Source organism: Rhinolophus hipposideros (genome assembly GCF_964194185.1).
Source record: "Rhinolophus hipposideros genome assembly, chromosome: 4".
In the NCBI taxonomy this organism is placed as follows: domain Eukaryota; kingdom Metazoa; phylum Chordata; class Mammalia; order Chiroptera; family Rhinolophidae; genus Rhinolophus; species Rhinolophus hipposideros.
The window spans coordinates 46,598,663-46,621,684 of record NC_138050.1 but is presented as its reverse complement, the minus strand read 5'-3'; the positions used below and the strand labels follow the sequence as shown (position 1 = coordinate 46,621,684).

Sequence of the window (23,022 nt, the reverse complement as noted above, 5' to 3'; positions counted from 1 at the left end):
GGAGCCTAGGTAAGACGCCATTTTGTAAGTACATGCAAGAAACTGAAGGTAATTGATGGTAATGAAAAAAAAGAAAACATTTTTGAATTTAGGAGGCAGAACCAACATAATTTAATGTGTATATATAACTGATGTGAGAAGTGTGGGAGAGGTAAAAGGATGCCCAATTTTTGACAGAGGTCACTGGGAGAGCACACTCATTTACTTCTGTATTACTTGCCATTGTATGTCGGTCCACTGTCCACACTTCCTCCGTATCCTTTGGTCTCACAATTTGGGGGAGCCCAGCCATTTTCACAGTGACAATTCTTATTGCTATTACATACCTTCAAAACAATCAAAATACCACTTTTGTTAATTGTGACTGTTGCTCTAAATTATGTACTCTAGAGGGGAAATCAAGAGAAGGACTAAATACATGCAAATACATAGACACTCTTTTTAAGAATAAAAAAATGTATCCAGTATCTAAAGTCCCCCAATATGTAAAAATCTTGCAAACTCTCATTTAACCCTAACTAGGAATCCTTATTATTTAGCACTTCCATGAAAAACCAAAAGAGAATATTACCTACCCCATGTCCATGACACTTTTTCTGAATATCACAGTCATAATTCAGAACAGAAGCATTTACACATTGGAAGTTTCTACAGATCTGAAAAAAAAAAATGAAGTAATTGAGTTAAAAGAAAAGAAAAGGACATATTAATAAACTAGCCAGAAAAAAAGACCTGGGTATCGATTATTTCATTGATGAACACTTTCAAACTTTTAAGGAATAGTTAATTCCCATATTGCATATTTGCAAAGGTAGAAAAATAAGTGAAATTAATTAATTGACATAGAACTAATGATTAAAAACGACAAATATGACACAAAAGCCAAAACCAATGACAGAACTATAATCTATCCTTTCATACAAATATAGATGCGAAAACCCTAAGTAAAATATTCACAAATGGATTTTTTTCAAATCAAAAGTAGCCAGATAGAGCTAATACCAAGAAAGGCTCAATGATGGGAAATGTATTACTACAATATCTCGCATAAATTGTCATTATTAAAACATCAAAATAGCATTCAATAAAATTTGAAACGCATTTTAATTTTTAAAATTCTTTCAAAAATAAGAATAAAAGGACATTCTGTTAATAAGACAAAACCTACCTTTCAGTATCATGATTAGGGGATCAAATATATGGTGATGGAAAAAGAACTGACTCTGAGTGGTGAGCACACAATGTGATACATAGATGTATTGCAGAATTGTACAACTGAATCTATGTAACTTTACTAACAATTGTCACCCCAATAAACTTTAATTTTAAAAAAAGTATCATGAATAATTATGAAATAATACAAGGATTTCTATTAAAAGCACTACTAAAAACAAATTATTATCTTATATACTTCCAGAAATTCTAGTTCATAAAATGAGATACAAACCAGAAATGAGTCCTAAATAGTGAAAAAGCTATAAAAAGTATAATCTGAAAAAAATATTAAACTAAAGAACTAAAGAAATCAACTAAAAACTTACCAGAAATTTTTCAGTTTTCTGGAAAATTGATCTTTATTTAAAAAAAAAAATGCTCTTTTGTGATGTTAGGGAAAAAAAATTAAACTTTTTATAAACATTATTGAGTGCTATTCTAAAATATTATTAGGTAACCAACTACACAAAATCAGAATGTTTACATGCTCTACTGAAATAAAGAGCAATTAGAGAACAAATAATGAAATATCAATTGATAGTGCTACTACTGTTCTAAAATATACATACATTTCAAAAGAATTGAAGAGTCAAAGGATCCCCAAATTATGTTTCCTCCAATAATTTCAATTAGTTTTTAAATAAGAAATATATTCACATGATTAAAACTTTTTAAACTAAAGAAGATTCCTCAGTAATAAGTCACTCCTCTCCTGTCCTCTATACACTCATTTCTCCTGGATAAGGATTTCAAAATACTTTTTTCATACATCCATACATCTTTTGAAGAAATAGTCTCCAATAGCTGCCCTATTCAGCTAAAAGAAGATGTCTTTTTTTCATAACTGATTTAGTGAACACTGGAAACATTAAAGAATATCACAGAAATAAAATGAAATGTGTTACTATCTGGCAGGTTTTACTTTAGGGACAGAAAAATGCCAAGCTCTCAGTGGAAAATGGTGTTCTGACTGGCAGTGTTTTACTTTGTAGAATGGGTAAAATCAAACTGGAAAAAAAAAACTGATAAACTGCTGGAACGGTAAAGTAAGACCATCTTCTCCAACACTCCCCATTCCCTACCACCAACAACCACCACTCATGAAGTAGGGCAGATGAAGATACAAAATTTCTCATTTACTGATTTCAGGACATAAGTTTGGAGCCAAAGATGAACTACCTGGGACAATAAAAAAAGAAGCTGAAGAGTTCTCCCTTTACAAGTCTTTCACACTAAGTGTTGAGTAAATATATAAAGAAGATAGGTCTGAAGTAGTACCAAATTGTCAGCCAGCTCAGACAGCCAGAGTCCAGCCTTTAGAGAGGCCAGAAAGGACAGGATCCAAGCTATCCTATTTTATGGCTATACAAAATGTTTGGTATTTGGTTCCATCAGTGTGTCAGTATAGGTACACATACCAAGCATTTGCTATCCTTGTGCATAAATGTTGTTGGCATAGTAAGAAAACATAGTAAAATGCAAAGTTAAAAGGCTTCATATCTATAATTGTTAGTACTAACCTGGAGTTTAAAGTCAGTATTTTTCCAACAAAAGAAAAGTGCTGTGAGGGTTTGAAAGTCATAGTAATACATCTTACATGGGACAAATCAGTAGACACTATTATTATTAATATTGGTGAGGGAAATATATTAATGTGTTTTTCTTGCTATAGAAAAACAAGTAAGATACCCTCATACACTGTTGGTGGGAATGCAGACTGGTGCAGCCGTTATGGAAGGCAGTGTGGCGGTTCCTCAAAAAATTACGAATAGAATTACCATATGACCCAGCGATCCCTCTGCTGGGTATCTACCAAAAAAATATGAAAACATTTATACATAAAGACACGTGTGCTCCAATGTTCATTGCAGCTTTGTTTACGGTGGCCAAGACATGGAAACAACCAAAATGTCCTTCGATAGATGAATGGATAAAGAAGTTGTGGTCCTCAGAGATACTGTGGATGCCTGATCATGGCATTGTACACCAGAAGGTAAACATTAATGAATGCCAACTATAATTTTATATATATAATGTGATGGCTCGGTGTGAGGTCGGAGGGATAGTGGATGGGGGGAGGGGGGTTCACAGTGTGAGGGATATAAATGATGAACGTCTAAGTATTACCTTGTCTTGTACACCTGAAACTAATAAAAAAATAAATAAATAAAAAATTTTAAAAATTAAAAAAAAAAGAAGTTGTGGTATATATGCACAATGCAATACTACTCGGCGGTAAGAAAAGATGATATAGGAACATTTGTGACAACATGGATGGATCTTGAGAGTATAATGCTAAGCGAAATAAGTCAGACAGAAAAAGCAGAGAACCATATGATTTCACTGATATGTAGAATATAAACCAAAAACAAGAGAACAAGACAAACAAATGAGAAACAAAAACTCATAGACACAGACAATAGTTTAGTAGTTACCAGAGGGTAAGGGGGGTGGGGGTAGGAGATGAGGGTAAGGGGGATCAAATATATGGTGATGGAAAAAGAACTGACTCTGTGTGGTGAACACACAATGGGATTTATAGATGATGTAATACAGAATTGTACACCTGAAATCTATGTAATTTTACTAGCAATTGTCACCCCAATAAATTTAAAAACAAAAGTAGTATAACGGAAAGAAAAAGATATATGTAACTACCAAATTGAACACACACACACACACACACACACACACACACACACTCCAAATATACAATCTGTGCGATCCAGTGAGAGGAAGACAAACTAGGAAACATTTTTTAAAAAATCATTTAACAACAGCATTAAATAAGATCATAGAAATAGGATGAAATGTTAATAAACTATACTGTGCCAATAAAAGCCGAAGCCCAATCAAATTATAAAAATACAAAATGAAAACAGAATATTTATGTCACATTGGGATACAAAAACAAGACAAACCAAGACAAAAAAGGCAAAATTGAATGACTTTTTTCAATTTCTTTATGGCAGACAAATGACAAACTGTAAAAACATTTACAACAGACATAACTGACAGTTAATATTCTTTATATATGAGGAGCCCTTAACAATAACAAAATGACATCTCACCAAAAAAATGGAAAGATATGAAAGTGGACTTAACAGAAAAAAAATACATAGAGCTAATAAAGATATAAAAAGATGTACAAGAAGAGAAATACAAACTAAAATCATGAGGCTTCTTTTCACTTAATCAGGAAGTCAAAAATTAAAGAGATTAATAACATACAATGCTAGCAAGAGTGTGGAAGAAAATAAGACACCTTCACACAAAATTAGTGGAATGTAAATTGTTACCACCTTATTGAAAGGTAGACTGGCAGTGTCTATAAAATTTTAAATGTATATATCCCTTAATTTAAAAAAATCTACTAGAAATCTAACCCACAGAAATATCCACAAAAGTAGGTGAGATTAAATGTAGAAGAGTGTTCAGTTCTACTGAAAAAATAAACTGTAGACAATGCTATAAGAAAGTGAAAGATCTGAATATATAATTATCAAACACTATGTGTTATAAGTGAGAATATGTTATCTTCAAATGCACTCAGAACATATATCAAAAAATGAATATACAGAGTCAACTAATTAAACATAGCTGTTCCTCCATTTCTAGAAATGACCAAACATATTAAACCAAACATATTAAACCCAGCACCAAATCTGAAGCATGCCCAATTTCCAAAGCAAAGAGTCATGTTCACAGTCAGTAATGCTTTTGCCTTGTGTTATATCATATTTTGGGAAAAGAAAAAGGCATATTTTGTTAAAAATCTCATAACTTTGGTAACAAGTAAAGTTTTTTAAGCAATCAAGCATTCCAAGAAAGTGTATCACTACTGTCATGAATTCTTCCCACTGTAGATTCACCAAGCCTGTGAATGTCAACAAGTCTCTACACATCAATGCTGTACTAGTCTGTCACACTGACAGAACACTTCCAAAATCACTTCTAAAGAAGAGAGGACCAGCTGACCTTCATTTTTAATTTTTTAAAACAAAATAATATAGACACATGGTTAAAAATCAAACAGTGCTAAAAGTGCTTATGATGAAACAAATCTATGACCCATTTCTATCTAGTCTGCCAGTCTAGCAGTCTAGAGGCAATCACATTTCCATCTGGTGATTCCCTCCCTATTTTAAATTAGTATCCTATTTCTTGACTTATCTATTTTGGACATTATCAATTAATGTTCTTTATGATAGATAAGAATTTCATTTTCTAACACAAACCCAAATGCCCCTCCTTAATCTTCTCAAGCAAAACATTACTTAATAGATACCCCATAATATTGGGATACTATCGACTCAGTACATTACATGCTACTATTATCTGAGCAAGTTCAGAACTAGGTGACAAAAGACAGGAGAGGCTGACAACTGAAGACCAAAGTATCATCATCAATAAAGCAGTTAACATGACGTAAGTAAACAACGAAATGGGCTTCCTAAAACTGCATCCCAAAGTCAAACTTACCTGCCTAGTCACAGGCTGCTCTGGACAACCACAGGCCTCCCCCCACAGAAGCAGAGCCTGCCCTGCTAAATTTACTGCATGGTTGAGAGAGCAGACCAGAATTCACCCTCTCTGCAGGCAGGCAGATCTGAAAAGAGAAGACAGAAGGGACTGAGCCACTCATGCCCAGTGTCTTCTCCCAAACTCATCAACTGCATCAATCACTTTGCGTCCCTTGGAGCAAAGTGAAGAAAGAACACGCTGAGGCTGAGTGTTATTTATTTTTTCCAGCTTTGTTGAGATGTAATTGACATATGACATTGTATAAGTTTAAGGTATACAACATGTTGATGTGACAAACTTGTATTTTGTGAAATGATTACCACAGTAGACTGTTAACACTCCATCATTCCACATAATTGCCATTTCTTTTTTTTGTAGTGAGAACATTTGAGATCTACTCTCTTAGTACTTTCAAGTATGTAACAGTATTAAACATAATCACCATGCTGAATATTAGATCCCTAGAACTTATTCATCTTATATCTGGAAGTTTCTACCCTTTGACCAATATCTCCCTATTTTCACCACCCCACCCTCCAGCCTCTGGCAACCACCATTCTACTTTCTATTTTTATGAGTGCACTTTTTTTAGATTTCATATGTAAGTAAGATGATACAGCATTTGTTTCTCTAACTTATCTGACTTAATATAATGCCTTCAAGGTCCATCCATGTTGTCTCAAATGGCAAGATTTCCTTCTTTCTCATGAATAAAATCCCTTGTATATACTATATACAACATTTTCTTTATCCGTTCATGCATTGATAGATACTTAGATTATTTCCGTATCTTGGCTACTGTGACTAATGCTGCAATGTACATGGGAGTGCAGCTATCAACATAAGATTGTTTTAATTTCCTTTGGGTATATATTCCCAGAAGTGGAATTGCTGGATCACATAGATCTATTTTCAATTTTTTCAGGAAACTCCATGCTATTTTCCACAGTGGCTCTTGCAGTTTACATTCCCACCAATAGTCCACAAAGGTTACATTTTCTCCACATCCTCATGAACACTTGTTATCTCTTGTCTTTTTTATGATAGCTTATACAATAGGGATTAAGTGATATCTCATTGTGGTTTTGATTTGCACTTCCCTGATTAGTGATGTGGAACATTTTTTCATGTATCTGTTGGCCATTCGTTGTCTTCTTTAGAAAAATGTCAGTCAGATGCTCTGCCCATTTTTTAATCAGTTTGGTTTTTTGCTACTGTGTTGTATGTGTGCCTTACATATTTTGGATATTAACTTCTTATCAAATATATGATTTGCAGATATTTTCTCCTATTCCATAGGTTGCCTTTTCATTTTGTTCATTATTCCTTTTACTATGCAGAGGCTTTTCAGTTTGATATAATCTCAACGATTTTTGTTTTTGCTGTTTGTGTTTTTGATGTCTTATCAAAAAATCATTGCCAAGACCAATGTCATGAGAATTTTCCTTATGCTTTCTTCTAGGAGTTTTACAGTTTCAGGTCTTATGCTGAAGTCTTTAATGCATTGTGAGTTAATTTTTGTGACTGGTAAAAGATACGGGTCCAATATCATAAAATATTTAATAGCATGTGAATATCCACTTTTGCCAATGCTACTTATTAGAGATAATCCTTTTTCCATTGAGTATTGACTCCCTTGCCAATATTAGTTGACCATGCAGGCAGAGGTTTGTTTCTGAACTTTTAATTCTGATCTGTTGGTCTATGTGTCTAGTTTTTTTGCCAATACCATACCATTTGATTACTATTGCTTTGTAATATAGTTTAAAATCGGGAATTGTGATGCCTCCATCTTTGGTCTTCTTTGTCAGGATTGCTTTAGCTATCTAGCATCCTTGTGGTCCCATACAAATTTTAAGATTATTTGTTCTATTTCTGTAAAAAATGCAAATGGAATTTTGATAGGGATTGCACTGTATCTACAGATGGCTTTGGGTAGTGTGGAAATGTTAATAATATTAATTCTTCCAATCCATAAACATGGGATATTTTTCCATTTACAGGCATACCTTGGAGATATGTAGGTTCAATTCCAGTCCACCAAAATAAAGTGAATATCACAACAAAGGCAGTCACATGAATTTTTGGTTTCCCATATAAAAGTTATATTTGCACTATACTGTAGTTTATTGTGTAATAAAACAGAATTGTGTCTAAAAAAATGTAAAGACTTTAAAAGTACTTTATTACTAAAAAATGCTAACCGTCATCTTAGCTTGTTGAAAAAATGGTGCCTGTAGATTTGCACAGCACAGGGTTGCCACAAACTTTAATTTGTAAAAAAAAAAAAATCCACAGTATCTGCAAAGTGCAATAAAGCAAAGCGCAATAAAACGAGGTATGTCTGTTTGTGTCTTCTTCAACTTCTTTCATCAGTTATGTAGTGTTCAGTGGACAGTCTTTCACCTCCTTGGTTAAATTTATTCATAAGTATTTCATTTTTTTATGCTATTGTGAATGGGATGGTTTTCTTTATTTATTATTCAGATAGTTCACTGTTAGTGTATACACATGTAACTGATTGTCAAATCTTGATATTGTATCCTGCAGCTTTACCAAATTCGTTGATTAGTTCTAACAGTTTTTCAGTGGAGTGTATAGGATTTCCTATATAAAAGATCACATCATTTGCAAACAAAGACAGTGTCTATTATAGTTTTGATGCCTTTTCTTTTTCCTAGTTTGAATGCTCTGGCTACAACTTCCAATACTATGTTGAATAAGAATGGTGAGATTGGGCACCCTTGTATTAATATTATTTCTGGTCTTAGAAGAAAGCTTTCAACCTTTCCCTGTTGAGTATGATGTAAGCTGTGGGTTTGTCAGATAATGCCTTTATTTTGTAGCGGTACATTCCTTAAATACCCACTTTGTTGAGAGGTTTCTATCATGAACAGATGTCATATTTTGGCAAATGCCTTTTCTGGATCTATTGAGAGAATCATACAATTTTTATCTTTCTTGTATTAATGTGGTATATATTTATAGATTTGCTTATATTGAACTATCCTTATATTCCAGGGATAAATAAAACTTGATCCTGCAGTGTGATATTTTTAATGTGCTCTTCAATTCAGTTTGCTAATATTTTGTTGAGAATTTATGCATCTACATTCATCAGGGATATAGAACTGTAACTTTCTTTTCTTGTACTGCCCTTATCTGGCTTTGGTATTAGGGTAACACTGGCCTTGTAAAAACAAGTTTGAAAATGTTCTCTCCTCTTTGATTTTTTGCAAGAGTTTAATAAGAATTGGCATTAATTCTTTAAATCTTTGGTAGCATTCACTAGTTCAACCATTTGGTACTGGGGTTTTCTTTGCTGGGAGATTGTTGATTACTGAGTCAATCTCCTTTTATGTTATTGGTCTGTTCAGATTTTCCATTTCATCGTGATTTAGTCTTCGTAGGTTGTATGTTTCTAGAAATGTATCCATTTATTCCAGGTTATCCAATTTGTTAGCATATAATTTTTCATAATCTCTTACGAATCTTTGTACTGTCTGTGGTATCAGTTGTAATGTTTCCTCTTTTATTTCTGATTTTATTTGCATCTTCTCTATTTTTCTTAGTCTAACTAAAGGTGTATCAATTTTGTTTATATTTTCAAGAATCCAGGTCTTGTTTCTTCGATCTTTTCTTCTGTTTTTCTGGTCTCTATTTAATTTACCTGCCCTGATCTTTGTTATTTCCTTCCTTCTACTAACTTTGGGCTTAGTTTGCTCTTCATTTTCTATTTCCTTGAAGTGTAAAGTTAGGTTGTTTGAGATCTTTCATTTTTCTTACTGTATACATTTATCGGTATAAGCTTCCCTCTTAGAACTGTTTTTGGTGCATCCCATAATTTTTTTTTTTGTTTCCATTTTGTTTGTTTAAAGATATTTTTGATATCCCATTGTTCGTTCAGGAGTGTGTTGTTTAATTGCCATATATTTGTGAACTTTCGAGCTTTCCTCTTACTGATTTCTAGATTCATACCATTATAGTCAGAAAACATATTTGGCAGGATCTCAATATTTTTAAATTTCTTAAGACTTGTTTTGTGAACTTTCATATGATCTATCATGGAGAATGTTCCATGTACACGTGAGAAGAATGTGCATTCTGTTGTTGCTGGATAGAATGTTCTATATATTTCTGTTAGGCCCATTTTGTCTAAAGTATAGTTCAAGTCCAGTGTTTCCTTATTGATTTTCTGTCTTGATGACCTATGCATTGTTTAAAGTGAGAAACTGAAGTCACCTACAATTATTGTATTGCTGTCTTATTTCTCCCTTGAAATCTTATATTTAGTTGTTCTAATGTTCTATGCATGAATATTTATGATTGTTAAATACTTTCGATGAATTGACCCCTTTATCACTATATAATGACCTTCATTGTCACTTGTTAGTTTTTCGCTTAAAGTCTATTTGTCTGACATAAGTACAGCTACCCGTGCTCCCTTTTGGTACTTACTTGCATGGAGTACTTTCTTTTCTGTCCCTTCACTCTGAGCCTATGTGTGTCTTTAAAGCTGAAAGGACTCAGCACTTCTTGTAAGGCATCTCTAATGGTGATGAATACCCTCAGATTTTGTTTTTCTGGGAATGTACTGCTCCTTCATTTCTGAAGAGCAACTTTGCCAGACAGAGTATTATTCACTGGCACTTTTTTCTTTCATTACTTTGAATATATCATCCCATTCTGTCCTAACCCATAAGATTTCTGCTGAGAAATCCACTAACAGACTTGTGTGGGTTCCCTTGTAAGCTGCAAATGTCTGTCCTCTTGCTGCTTTTAAGATTCTCTCTTTCTTTAATTTTTGACAGATTTATTATAATGCGTCTTAGAGAGGCTCTCTTTAAATTGAGCTTGTTTGGTGACCCATTTGCTTCATGAAGTTGAATATCCAATTCTCTCCTCAGCTTTTAAAAGTTCTCAGCTATTATTTCCTCAAATAAGCTTTCTGCCCTTTCTCCCTCTTCTCTTTCTGGAACTCTGATAATTCTCAAATTGTTTCTTTTAATGTGATACCATAAGCCACCAGCTTTCTTCACTCTTTTTCATTCTTTTTTCTTTTCCTCTGAATTGATAAATTCAAAGTTCCTGTCCTCCAACTCACAGATTCTTCTGCTTCATCCATTTTGATGTTGATGCTCTCTGTTTTATTTTTCATTTCATTGTATTCTTCAGATCCAAAATTTGTTTCATTCTTTTTTATGATTTCTCTCTGTTAAACTTCTCATTTGTTCATGTATTATTTTTTCCTGATCTTGTTAAATTGTCTTTCTGTATTTTCTTGTAGCTCACTGAGCTTCCTTAAAACAGCTATTTATTTGAGTTCTTTACTGGTAAATCACAGATCAACCTGTCTTTGGGATCAGTTACTGAAAGATTATTGTGATCCTTTGGTGGTGTCATGTTACTTTGATTTTTCATATTTCTGAAGTTTTGGATTGCTGTCTTCACATCTGAAGCAACAGTCAACTCCTCCAGTCTTTATTAACTGCCTTCATGAAGAAGTACTACCTTCCTTCAGCCCAACTAGGGATTCTGAGACTTTCTCAGATCTTCTCTGGATATGCCCGCTCCATACTTCTTGGTCCCTCTTGTGGCAGAATTCTTAAGCTTACTGCCTTTTCTTGATTCTGCAACACACCAAGCCAAGTGTTGACAACCTCCCTTTTGCTTTCCCAAGGGTTGTGCTAAAAGCTCAAGTTTGTGGTTTCTCTCTGGCTCGCAGATTCTGGCTGGCTTTCTGTGCATGCTCACTAGCTGTCTGCAAAAGCTCACTCTTGCTACCACTGTTGGGAGGGTATACAGGTGCTGACCACAGGACTGGGGGGTGTCTGGGTAAGGCACACAAAGTGCTGGGGGTGTCCCTGGGCCATTTGGAGGGATCTAAAGGCAAAGCATCCCCAGCCACTTGTGGGCGGGCTTTTTGGTGGAGTCTGCTATACAGTTAGCAGGATCCGCATCCTTTTACTATCTTCCAAGGGTGCTATGCCCCTCTCCCAGTGTCTTCTTCCCCCTCAGCCATGCAGATCACAAGTCAGTACTGTGTTTGGGGTAAGAGAGAATGGGCCCTGCAGAACTGAGGAAGCTGGGTGTTCACTCAGCTGCTCTCCTTTTCCCCCTTGACAGTAATCACAGGCTGAAAAGATCTCTCCTGACCCTAAGCTGTGCCATGTTGGGTGAAGAGTGACGCAAGTAGAGTCAAACTGTTCCTCTTACCCTCTCCACTGTGTTCAACTAACAATTTTTTTGCTTCAATATTGTGCTGGAATTTCTCCACTAGAAATCTAGACTTCTGCAAAAGTTCTTATCCATGGGTGATTGTTTATGATGTTATTTTGCAGGGGCTTCCAGACTTCCCAAGGCCTGGAAGGGCTCGAGTCAAGCAAAGGCCATTGCAGGGTCCACATCCAGGACTGAGGTCTGTATGCCTATTACCTGACACACAGGGGACAAGACTCCTTCCAGGTCCCCTGACATATGGTGCTGAATCCCACAGCTCTCACAAAGGCTGGATGCCAAATTGTTATTATTGGGGCCTCATATTTAGCCATTTTGCTTAGGTACTCAAAAACCCACAAATGCTATTTTAATGGAAGTTCTTCCTGGAGGAAACAATGAGGTGGAGAATAGGTATCCCTTGTCAACAATTAAGACAAAACACTGTTGATTTCAAAGCTAAGTACTAAGTACATTTTCTTTCTTACATAGCCTTTGTTTTTACTGTACCTAACACTTGCCTTTCTTCTTACAAAATTGGCCGTTGTCACATAAACATTCAAACCCTCAAAAAAAAAAAAAGCTATTATATCATTTCCTTTTTTCCACAAACCTCCCTACAGGGCCTCCTTGCTCCAATCTAAATTGATTATTCTCCTGGCCTGGTACACAGTTATTATCTTGGAATTTCTCTTTGACATACTTCTATGTCCTAGATTAAAATTCTTTCTCTTTGGTTTACTTCCTCATTTGCTGGAACATTACAGTTAGATGATGTCCTAAGAAAGCATAAATAAAAGATAAATTTTCTAAGCCTTTGAATCTATGAAATGTTTTTATTGTGCCCTCTCACTTGATTGATACTTTAGCTGGGTACAGAATTCTAGGTTGAGAATCTTTCAGAAACTCCCTGTCTTCCAGAATTTGGTTCTCAATCTCATTCTTTTATATATGACCTATTTGGGAAGTTTTGTTTGCTTAATTGTTTACTTGTTTTGTCTCTGGAAACTAATGCTAATTTTCTTCACAAACTCTGAAATTTCATAACTGTCCACTTTCTCTGTTTTCTTTCTCTGAATTAGAAATTTAAATTAGTTGAATTTTAAAATCTTCAATTGATCCTCACAGGCTTTTATCTTTTCTCTCATTCTGTCTTGGTCGTTCAGCTTCCTCGGAGAATTATCTAATTTTATGTAACAACAAATCTATAGTTCAGTTATAGTTCAGTATGCATGAAGGGGAACAATGTACTAGGGTTAGGCTAGGGAGACAGGTATTTCATAGGATGACCAAATATAACATCAAAATTCTTATCTGTTCATCTCCAACCTAGAGGACTAGGTAAATGATTGCTGATGCTTTGCTGACAGGATAAAACAAGCTGACAGATAGGAGAAGAGACTAGCTTCTCCACTAGTAGACTAAAAGTAATTCCATTTTCAGTCTCATGCTTCACCTCAATCTCAGCTATAACCATTATTATCAAATCACCGATTTGTTTAGGGTTCTGCCAGGCTAGGGTACAGTCTTTTGTTCACATCCTATCAATTTGCACTGTAAGCTGTAGGTTCTATTACTACATCGAACTACTCTCTGTCCTCTTTCAGTTTTTCAAAACTTGTGGACAGCTTTGTCTACTGATGAAATCTCACACATTTAACACTTTGGAATTTATTCCCTATTTATTCCTCTACATTCTGAGGATTTTGCAGATAAGGAAGATAAATAAATATTACAATCCACCATCTATTATGGATGCTTTTTCCAATTAATATTTTTACTTTGAACTTCATTAATGTATAATACCTGAATGTGATAATTACTTGTATGCGTCCATATGTAAAGGACACAGGGTGCTAGGTATGTGGTCAAACATTATTATGGATGTTTCTGAGGGGATGTTTTTTGGTGAGTTGAACATTTAAGTCAACAAACTGAGTAAGGTAGACTGCTTCTCTAATGTGGATGAGCCTTATCCAATCAGCTGACGGCTGGTATGGTACAAAAAGACTGACTCTCCCCTGAATAAAGGTAACTACACCTGCCTAACTGTCTTCAATCTGGGACTGTGGTTTTTCCTGCCTCCTGACTTGAACTAAAACATCGGCTTTTCCTGGGTCTTGAGTCTGCTGGCTTTCAGACTAGAATTGTCATCAGCTCTCCTAGTTCATAGGCCTTTAAACTCAGGCTGGAGCTTCACCATCATCTCCCCTGGATCTCCAACTTCCCAACTGCAAACCTTGGGTCTATTCAGTCGCCATGATTATTATGTGAGTCAATTATTTATTATCTATCTATCTCATGAATTTTCTAAATTGGTTCCTGTGTTTATGGAATTGGTTCTCTTACCTAATCACAATTAAAGATGTTAATGACTCTATTTCCAATAGTAAAGAAAGTATCGATAGTCCATGGTGCAACATGGCAATAGAGATATGCAAAGTATCACCATTCGTTATTCCTAATCAACACATAAAATAAGATCTGGGTAACTGTATATGATACTTTTCAACATTTTTGTCAAACTAACAAATATGAGATTGACTGGTTACTCCTAATATTGTTGGACAAAGTGGGGAAAGAAAAGGATGAGCTCAGAAATCAGAATTCCCAGCTCAATTAAGTCATACATGACCTGAAAGCTTCTGTGTGTGTCCTGATGGAGACCCTCACCTCCTGTAGCAGCAAAAATCAAACCCAGAATCTCATCCTGCAACTGGAGAGATTATAGTACAAGTCGAAATCCTCGCCTCATAGGATATCTACATTTAAAGTGAGGGCACTGATTGGGAAAGAATGAGATCCTGAAAGCTGAAATGGGGATGTGTCAGAGACACTGATGAAGCTGGGACAGTGAGACTCTAATTTCTGATGAGTCTTCTTTGCCAGTGGAAGCAGCCTCCCAATCCTCAATAGAGATCCTTCTACTCCTAAGAAATGGGATTACTGCTGCATTGCCTGAGGGAATTCTAATAGCCTCCTTTGAGGAAGTTGCCATGCAAGACAATGCTGATTCTCCTCAGGACTTACCCCTATCACACTTCTTTGCTTCTAGACTTATAACTAGACTCAAGTATCAGCAGGACTCTAAAGGGGAGGTACAAAGTAGGACCAAAAGAACTACTTGAATTTTCTAATTTATACAGACATAAATCTAGGGAACATGTATAGGAATGGATATTAAGGGTGTGGGATAATGGTGGAAGGAACATAAAGTTGGATCAGGCCAAATTTACTGATATGAGCTTACTAAGTAGAGATTCTGCATTTAATGTTGCAGGTTGGAAATTTAGAAAAAGCTATAACAGTGTGTTGGTTAAGTGGCTGAAAATGGACCAAAAGGTAGCCCATGTGAGTGAGTGAGAAATATTGGAGCTGTCTTGGTTTAAGGTAAAAGAAACAATTGAAAGGCTTAGGGAGATTGGAATATTAGAGTGGGCTTGCCATTTAAGACCTACTCAGTCACTCAGAGGGTTCAGAAGACACACATTTCACCATGACTGTGAAAAATAAATTTGTGAGGGAAGCCCCAGCATCTTTGAAGATCACTGTTCTCTGTAGACTAGGCTTTACAATGGGAACTGTGGTCACTGAAAGAGAAAACTGAAATGCAATCAGAGTATTTGGATCCTAGGGTAACAGGGGCCAAGTGACAGTCCCCAACTGTCAAACCAGTAAGAGCAGAGTCAAAGCGACAATTAGAATAGTCTGACTCTCATAGACCATAGTGTTAGATAGTTGATCACGGTCCTCCTAAAAGTAAAATAGATAGAAAGCCTACTAATAAATTCTTATTAGATCTGTATAAGCAGAAGATTTCTAGGTCAAGTGAACAAGAAAAAAACCTGAATCAAAAAAATTGAGTCACGAGCCCTCCATCAATTCTCAGACTTGAGCCATATTACAGACCCAGAACCCTTTAAACAAAGGAGAGGATGGGTCCCCTCCAGGAATGAACTGGTATGTAAAGCATGTCTGGCCATTTCTCCTTCTAAGCAAACTTCCAAGAGAATAACCTAATGCACTGCTCGAAATTCTATCCATTAGGAGAATTTTCTTTCACACTGTCCTTCAGGGGTGTTCCAGAAAGGGGTTATAGTGGTGCTGCCACTAACTTTCTTTTCAAAGATACAAACTTCAAGTTATAAGATGAGTAAATTCTGAGTATCTAATACTCACCTTGATGATTACAGTTAACAATACTGGATTAAAAACTGGAAAGTTGCTAAGGGAGTACATTTAAAAGTTCTCCCAACACACAAAAAATTAACTATTTCTGTGAAGTGACGAATATGTTAACTAACCATATTGTGGTAATTATTTCACAAAGTTCTATATGTGTATCAAATCTTCCCACTGTATCTTAAACTTACACAATATTATATGTCAATTTTATCTCAAAAAAACTGGGGGTGTGGGGAGCCAACAAGGGAGAAACAGACATGAAAGATACAGGAAAGGAATTGCAGGACCTTTATCTGAGCTTTTGGGTTCCAAATTTCTTTATTTGATTCTGTAATTTGAATCAATAAATTTCATTATGCTTTAATTCAGTCTTATCTGAGTTTCTGTGAGACTTAAGAGTACTGACTATAATCCATACAGTAAAATTTCATAAATTCAACAACAACAAAAGAATCCTAGGTATACAGCTTCAGAAATACAAAAGTATATTCACCAGCACATAGAAGCCAGGAATCTATCTAAGAAAAATTCAAAATTACTAGTGTTTGCACCAGGAATATAATTTAATTTTAGGGAATTTATTGATGTAACCCAGCACATCAATTGGTTAAGGGGGGAAAAATGATTATTTCAATAGCTATTGAAAAAACTACTTATAAAATGTTAAATTTATTAAAAATGTAAAATTTATTCTTTTTTATTCGTATTAGTTAGAATTAAAAGGATACTCCATTAAATGAAAACTACTATCTACCCCAAGCCAATAGCTAAAATCATATATAACCTTGGAAAGCTAGATGCATTCTCAGTCAAGTTATAAAATCAATAAGAAAAACACACTAATTTTTAGAAAAAGAACATCAGCAAAAAAACTCACAACAAAAGGAATAAATATATGGGACCAAAAATACTAATATCACTAATAATCAAAAGTCAAGAAGTTAATCTTGACTATAATATGCAGAATTAAAACACTTATTCGAAACTGTTAGAAGATAAACGAGTAAAAACTTTTCTAAAGAGAAATTTGGCAAAACTGTATCTAAAACCTTAAAAGTATGTACACCATTATAGTAGTTTAACCTCAGAAGACAATCAGGATATTCTGAAATTTTTATTTACGAAAGCCATGTACCTCAGCTTTGTTTATAATAACTGAAGCAGTCGAGCTTATGTAGTGGCAAGGACAGGCACAAAAATATAAGGGTCTTTTTCTAAGTAGGAGACAGAATTGGAACTGAAAACTTGGTATCAATTGAGGTAACTTGAGAGTGCACCTATCTTTTCATGTGTCATACAATCAGTCAAATGTGTTCTCTCTTCCTCCTCTATTCACCTCTGAGGTGGTTTCTTCAACTTGCTCAACAATCCTGTTCCTTTATATCTCTTGTAAATGGCTGAAGCTTGCCATAATCCTTCTAGCCCTGCTCCTAATTCATGACATCCCTCAAAGAATTCTTACAGTTTCTGCCTTAGTCTTAATTACCTTTCTTTAATTACATATTCAAAAAAAAAAGGAATTTGGCCTAGCTCATCCTCTCATATGGAACCACTGGCAGTAAGTCAGGGGCTGGCTAACTCTTGGCTCTGATCTGATCTAAATATCTGTGGTCAGGATAGCAGGAATCCTGGGCAGGACAAGCACTATGACATTTCTAGTACAGAGACACAAATGAACACACACACACACACACACACACACACACACACCCAAAACCCTGGAAATCACCTAAGTGTCGCAATAATGGCAGACTGGCTAATAAATTATAGTACATTGATAGGGGAGAGAAATATGCACAGAATACTGTAACATAGAAACCATAGGTTATAATGTATGACCTCTAATGACGACATCTTGATAGAACTATAGCTATTCTTAATTTTGTTCTTAGAAGCTTTGTATTTTCCAAAATCTCTATAATAAATATAGATTTATAATCAGAAAAGAAATCCACTTAACTTGGTATAATACGTTCTTAAAATTTTACTTTATAAACAAAAACATTTTAATTACCTTTCCAACATCACATCTTGTGCCTTCATTCACCATCCCAGGATCTGGAACATCTGATCCTAGCTGAAAATCCACACCCCAACATTTGGTGCCTCCACTGGGAGTCTGAATAATAGCAGGCACAATTCCAAATACTGGCATTTCTTGTACATTCTCACACTGAAGCTTTCCACACAAAGCATTCCTATAAAGAGAGGAAAGTAATGCAAACATAAAATGCACCCGGTGTAGATACAAAAGAAAAATTATACATTTCTATGCAGACAAGAGAGTTTACTGCTATTTAGCTGAAGGGAGTCTCAACAAAGAAGACACATGAGAACAACAGAGATGAAAGTATGGCAGCGAAGAGAAGAAAAGAGATAAGTGGAAGCCAAGGTGCAAATCAGTAAGGAACCAGGTGGTGCTGCTGCTCCCACACCTAATCCCTCTTCACTACTATGTCTAGGGATCAAAAAAGTCTAACTAGTAAGGTTTTTTTATAAATATAACTTTAAGAATGCTATTACCCAGAAAATAATAGAACTATACCAAAAATCAACTGTGTCTTCTAACAGAATTATGGTAAGCAGAAAATTCGATTCTGTAATGTAAAATAACTAAGAAAGGACTCCAACCTTCTTGGCTTGGCTAACTCTTTGTTACTTAAAGACTCAATTCATAACTCTATTCACCAAGGCTGTGTCAGTCAAATCCCCTTCCTACATCCTTTCATAACACAGTAAGTGCTTAACACCAACTCTTATGATGCTGTATTGAAATTTCCTAATTACTTGATTATCTTCTGATCTAAGCACCTATCCTATCCTTCAATCTCCTCTACAATATCACTACAAAGTTATTATAGTATATTGTTTTCCAATTCCTCTAACTCAACCACCTCCTAAAAATTCCCCTTCTAGCTAGCATAATATTCTTTTACTTCTTGAGTTAAAAACCTATCTCCCTATAACTTTTCCTCATTGGTCCCACATCTTCCACATGAAACCACACAAGTAATGTCTTTTCTTTCTTCCACATGACAGCTATTTTAGGACAATTATCATGTAGTTCCTAAATACTTCACCAGAGCTATATCCTCCAATCATTTCTCATGCAACAAGGAAACTCCCATCTAAATATGATCCAGATTGTTTCATTGCCTCTTGAAGTAGAGTGCTCAAAGTGGAGCATGAAATTTTGGTTATAGCCTGACAAGCAAAGAACATAGCAGAGCTACATTTCCTTTATTCTAGATACTGTACTTCTATTAATTAAGCCCAAGATTATAGAAACTTTTATGGTAAGTTACATCAATATATAACTACAACGTATTATGCCCTTGAACTTATCAATAGTTAAAAACCTCTATTTACTTTTTTTATAATCTACTATTAAGTCTCCTGTTCCTTCTATCCTGTACTCAAGACTTAGTCATTTTGTCCCAAATGTGCATTTAGTCTTATGTCGCCATATATTCATTCGGTAACCTGAGTAAAGTGCTTAATTAAACTTTCTAAGTTTCAGTTTCTTCATCTGAAAAATAAGAGATAAATAACAATGCCTATCTCACATATTTGGTTGAAATTAGATATGAAAACCTCTAAAACAAAGCATAGCATAAAGCAGAACTCAGTTAACATCTGTTGGAGTCCACCAAATATCATACAGTGGAAATGAATACATGATTTATAAAACAATATAAATTATACTATGCAATAAGTATATGTATATGGGGGTTTCTGAGTACACATGTGTTTGTGTGTATATCCATACATATAAAGCACATATACGTTTATGAATGTATATACACATGAGAAAGAAATACAACACAAATTGAACAAAGTATCTCTGGATGGTAGGGCCATACGTGATCACTTTCTTTACATTTTTCTAGATTTTAGACATTTTCTATGATGATGATTGTAAAGATAGTGATGATGACAGTGATGATGAGGATGAGTCCTACAATAAACTCTTCTTAATACTAACATCCATCAACTCATTCAGTTTTCGAAACGACACTTGGAAATACGTATCATTATTATCTCCATTTTACAGAAGAGAAAAATGAGGTATGCAACTGAAGCAACTTGTCCAGTCTCAGAGATCTTAAGTGGTTAACAGAGCATTCAAACTCAGAGTCTAACTTCAAATGTGTATTCCTAATGACTATATTACAATATCCTTATTAGATATTCTTATAAAACAATTATAAAATGTTTCCAAATCAGCTACCCAGTAATTTGTAAGTTTCATAAGTGTAGTTTCTATATTTTCATCAGGATATTCATAAAATTATGGAAACAAAACCAGGTTAACGACAAGGATAAGGAATGTCTAGCAAATTCTCCCCAAGTCTGCATAATCCACTTATCCCAATGTTTTATCTCAGTTCATTCAATCAGTTATACTTATTTTTCTACCCATTAGCTATATCATCTGTTCCATCATTCATTCAAGAAATAGTTGAATGTGTTACTGGACTTTACAGTTTAGTGATGAAGGGTGATAACCAACTAATCATAAGGAAATGAAACTGTGACAGACACTAAAAAAAAATCCCAAAGATAAAGAAGAAAATTTGATAATAATAAAATTGTCCATTCATCAGGAAGACATAACATTCCTAAATGTACCTGCACCTAATAACATAAGCACCTAAGAACACAAATTCAAAACATGTACAGCAAAACTGTATAGAACTGAAAGGCAAAATAGAAACTTCACAATCATAGCTGAAGATTTTAACACACCTCTCTTAGACACTGACGGACAAACAGATAAAACACACATACGCAAAAGACATAGGAAATTTGTTAAGACCATTAATTAAATTGACACATCTAACAACTGCAGACTACACTTTTTCTCAATTGCACGTGGAACATTCACCAAAATAGATCTTATGCTGGGCAATAATTTATATCTCAATAAATTGCAAAGAACTGAAACCATACGCAGCATATTCTCAATGGAATTAAACTAGAAATCAATAACAAACAGACAGCCAGAATGTTCCCATATATTTGAAAATTAGAAATACACTTAGAATAACCTATGAGTCAAAAGAGAAATCACAATGTACATTAGAAAACATTATGAATCAACAATAAGGGAAACACAACATAAAAAAACTCGATGAAAAAGAAGCATACAACTTTTTAACCAGTTCATTTTTCCTTCAACCTTCAACTTGCTACTTTTCTCACTTTGATTTAGACTAATCATGTTAGCCAACATGGGTTTAGTCTCCCCAAACTGCAGGACAGACTCCTCCTCGGTCTCTTATAAACACCATAAAAGAATTATGACAATACTATGCCTAGAACTGGTTTTGTATCTGATCTTCCTTTTATCTGGAAAATTACACATTAAATTATCTATCTTATTCTAAGGCAGTATAATTATCAAATAATTGTTCTTACTAAGGCAGTGGTTTGGACATAAAATATTCTCATGGAATTTGAATATACTAAAAACTTATAAGAATAACAGTTTGACTTCCCCAAAAAAACAGTGCGATATAAATGCAAGAGAACTTACATCTACAACTGCTTTTGAGACTATACAAGATAGTCAGAACAGTATGTTCATATCCCCTTTTGAAATACTTTCTTGTTGTTTTTTAACTTCCCTCGATCTACTCTGTTCTATATAGCCTCAAGAAAGGTACTGAGAACATCTGTAAGAGGGATATCTGAGGAAGTCTTCCTCAGAGAAGTCATACTTAAACTGAGATCTGGAGGAGAGAGAAGAGCAGGCCATGCAGAAGGAACAGCATGTGCCTAGGCCCTGTGGCAGAAGGCCACAGGTAACCCAGTATAACTGAAGCATTTAGTGGCTGGGTAGAGAGAGATGAACCTACAAGTAAACACATTAAAGGAGCATCCAGAAACACACACACACAAAAAAAATACTACAAGAACATTCTATAGAAAAGCTAAGGAAAGAGGTTTCTTCAAGGAGAAAATGATCAACATAGTTGAATGCTACTAAGAGGTCAAGTATCATGAAGACCTAAAATTGTCTGTTGGATTTAGCGACACGGAGGTCATTATTGTTATTTGTTAGTAAGCACTGTTTCACAACAATACTTAGTAAACATTGTTGATTTGCTTAACTGGCAGAGTAGGAGGTGGAGTGGGAAGAAGAGATTCACAGCATTATAGAATTATTCCAATTATGTAGGATAACAGTGTGTGAATGTATAGTACACAGAAATAAAAAAAAGAAAGACACTGAAATTAGTGAATATATACGGGTTGAAATTATGGATGACTTTCTTCTCATTTATAATTTTTAATATTATTAATTTTGTACAAGCAAATGTTTTAGAAAAAATGTTTTAATTTGTCTCTTTTAAGTTATATAGAGCTAGAAAAAAATTAATGAAGTCCAGAAATAATTCTATACCTTTATGGATTTAACAGCATAATCTTTTCATGAGAGAAAGGAAAAAGAGGTAGAGTGTTTATTTGGGGCTCTTATTGTAGAACACACAAAAACAAAGTAAGATTCTAAACCCATTAGACTGTAGTCAGGTAACGACATCAAGGGGATGACTTATTTTACCGTTCTATTCAGAGTCTCTCTGAAGCCTTTTGTTGCAAAATTGTAACTGAAAATTATTTAAGGGAAAGTCAGCAATCACAAGGAGTTATAAAAGATACTAGAGATGACTGGTCGTACAATCTTTCATATTCCTTTATAACCTCACCAGCACTTACCCAGTGGCACACTTCTTGTATTCATTGCCAGAGAAACCACAATTGCCAAATCTGTCACCTTTAGAATTCACATCAATGAAACAATCTCTTGGAGCAGCCTTGGCTTCTGTAACATCAAAAATTAAAAAAAAAAAAAAATTACAGCAATTTAATTCATAA

General features: G+C 34.7%; 1 protein-coding gene across 2 annotated transcripts in view; it reads right to left on the bottom strand.

The window, feature by feature from the left end:
- The window catches only part of ADAM9 (ADAM metallopeptidase domain 9), a 100,478-nt gene that overhangs the window by 16,299 nt on the left and 61,157 nt on the right, over nucleotides 1-23,022 (bottom strand). For both annotated transcript variants that reach the window (XM_081045779.1, XM_081045780.1), the window contains exons 15-18: nucleotides 22,864-22,969; nucleotides 18,155-18,338; nucleotides 576-656; nucleotides 221-326 (exon numbers count right to left, since the gene is read on the bottom strand). In XM_081045779.1, the coding sequence (XP_080901905.1) occupies nucleotides 221-326; nucleotides 576-656; nucleotides 18,155-18,338; nucleotides 22,864-22,969 (477 nt within the window). The remainder of the gene's footprint in view (nucleotides 1-220; nucleotides 327-575; nucleotides 657-18,154; nucleotides 18,339-22,863; nucleotides 22,970-23,022) is intronic.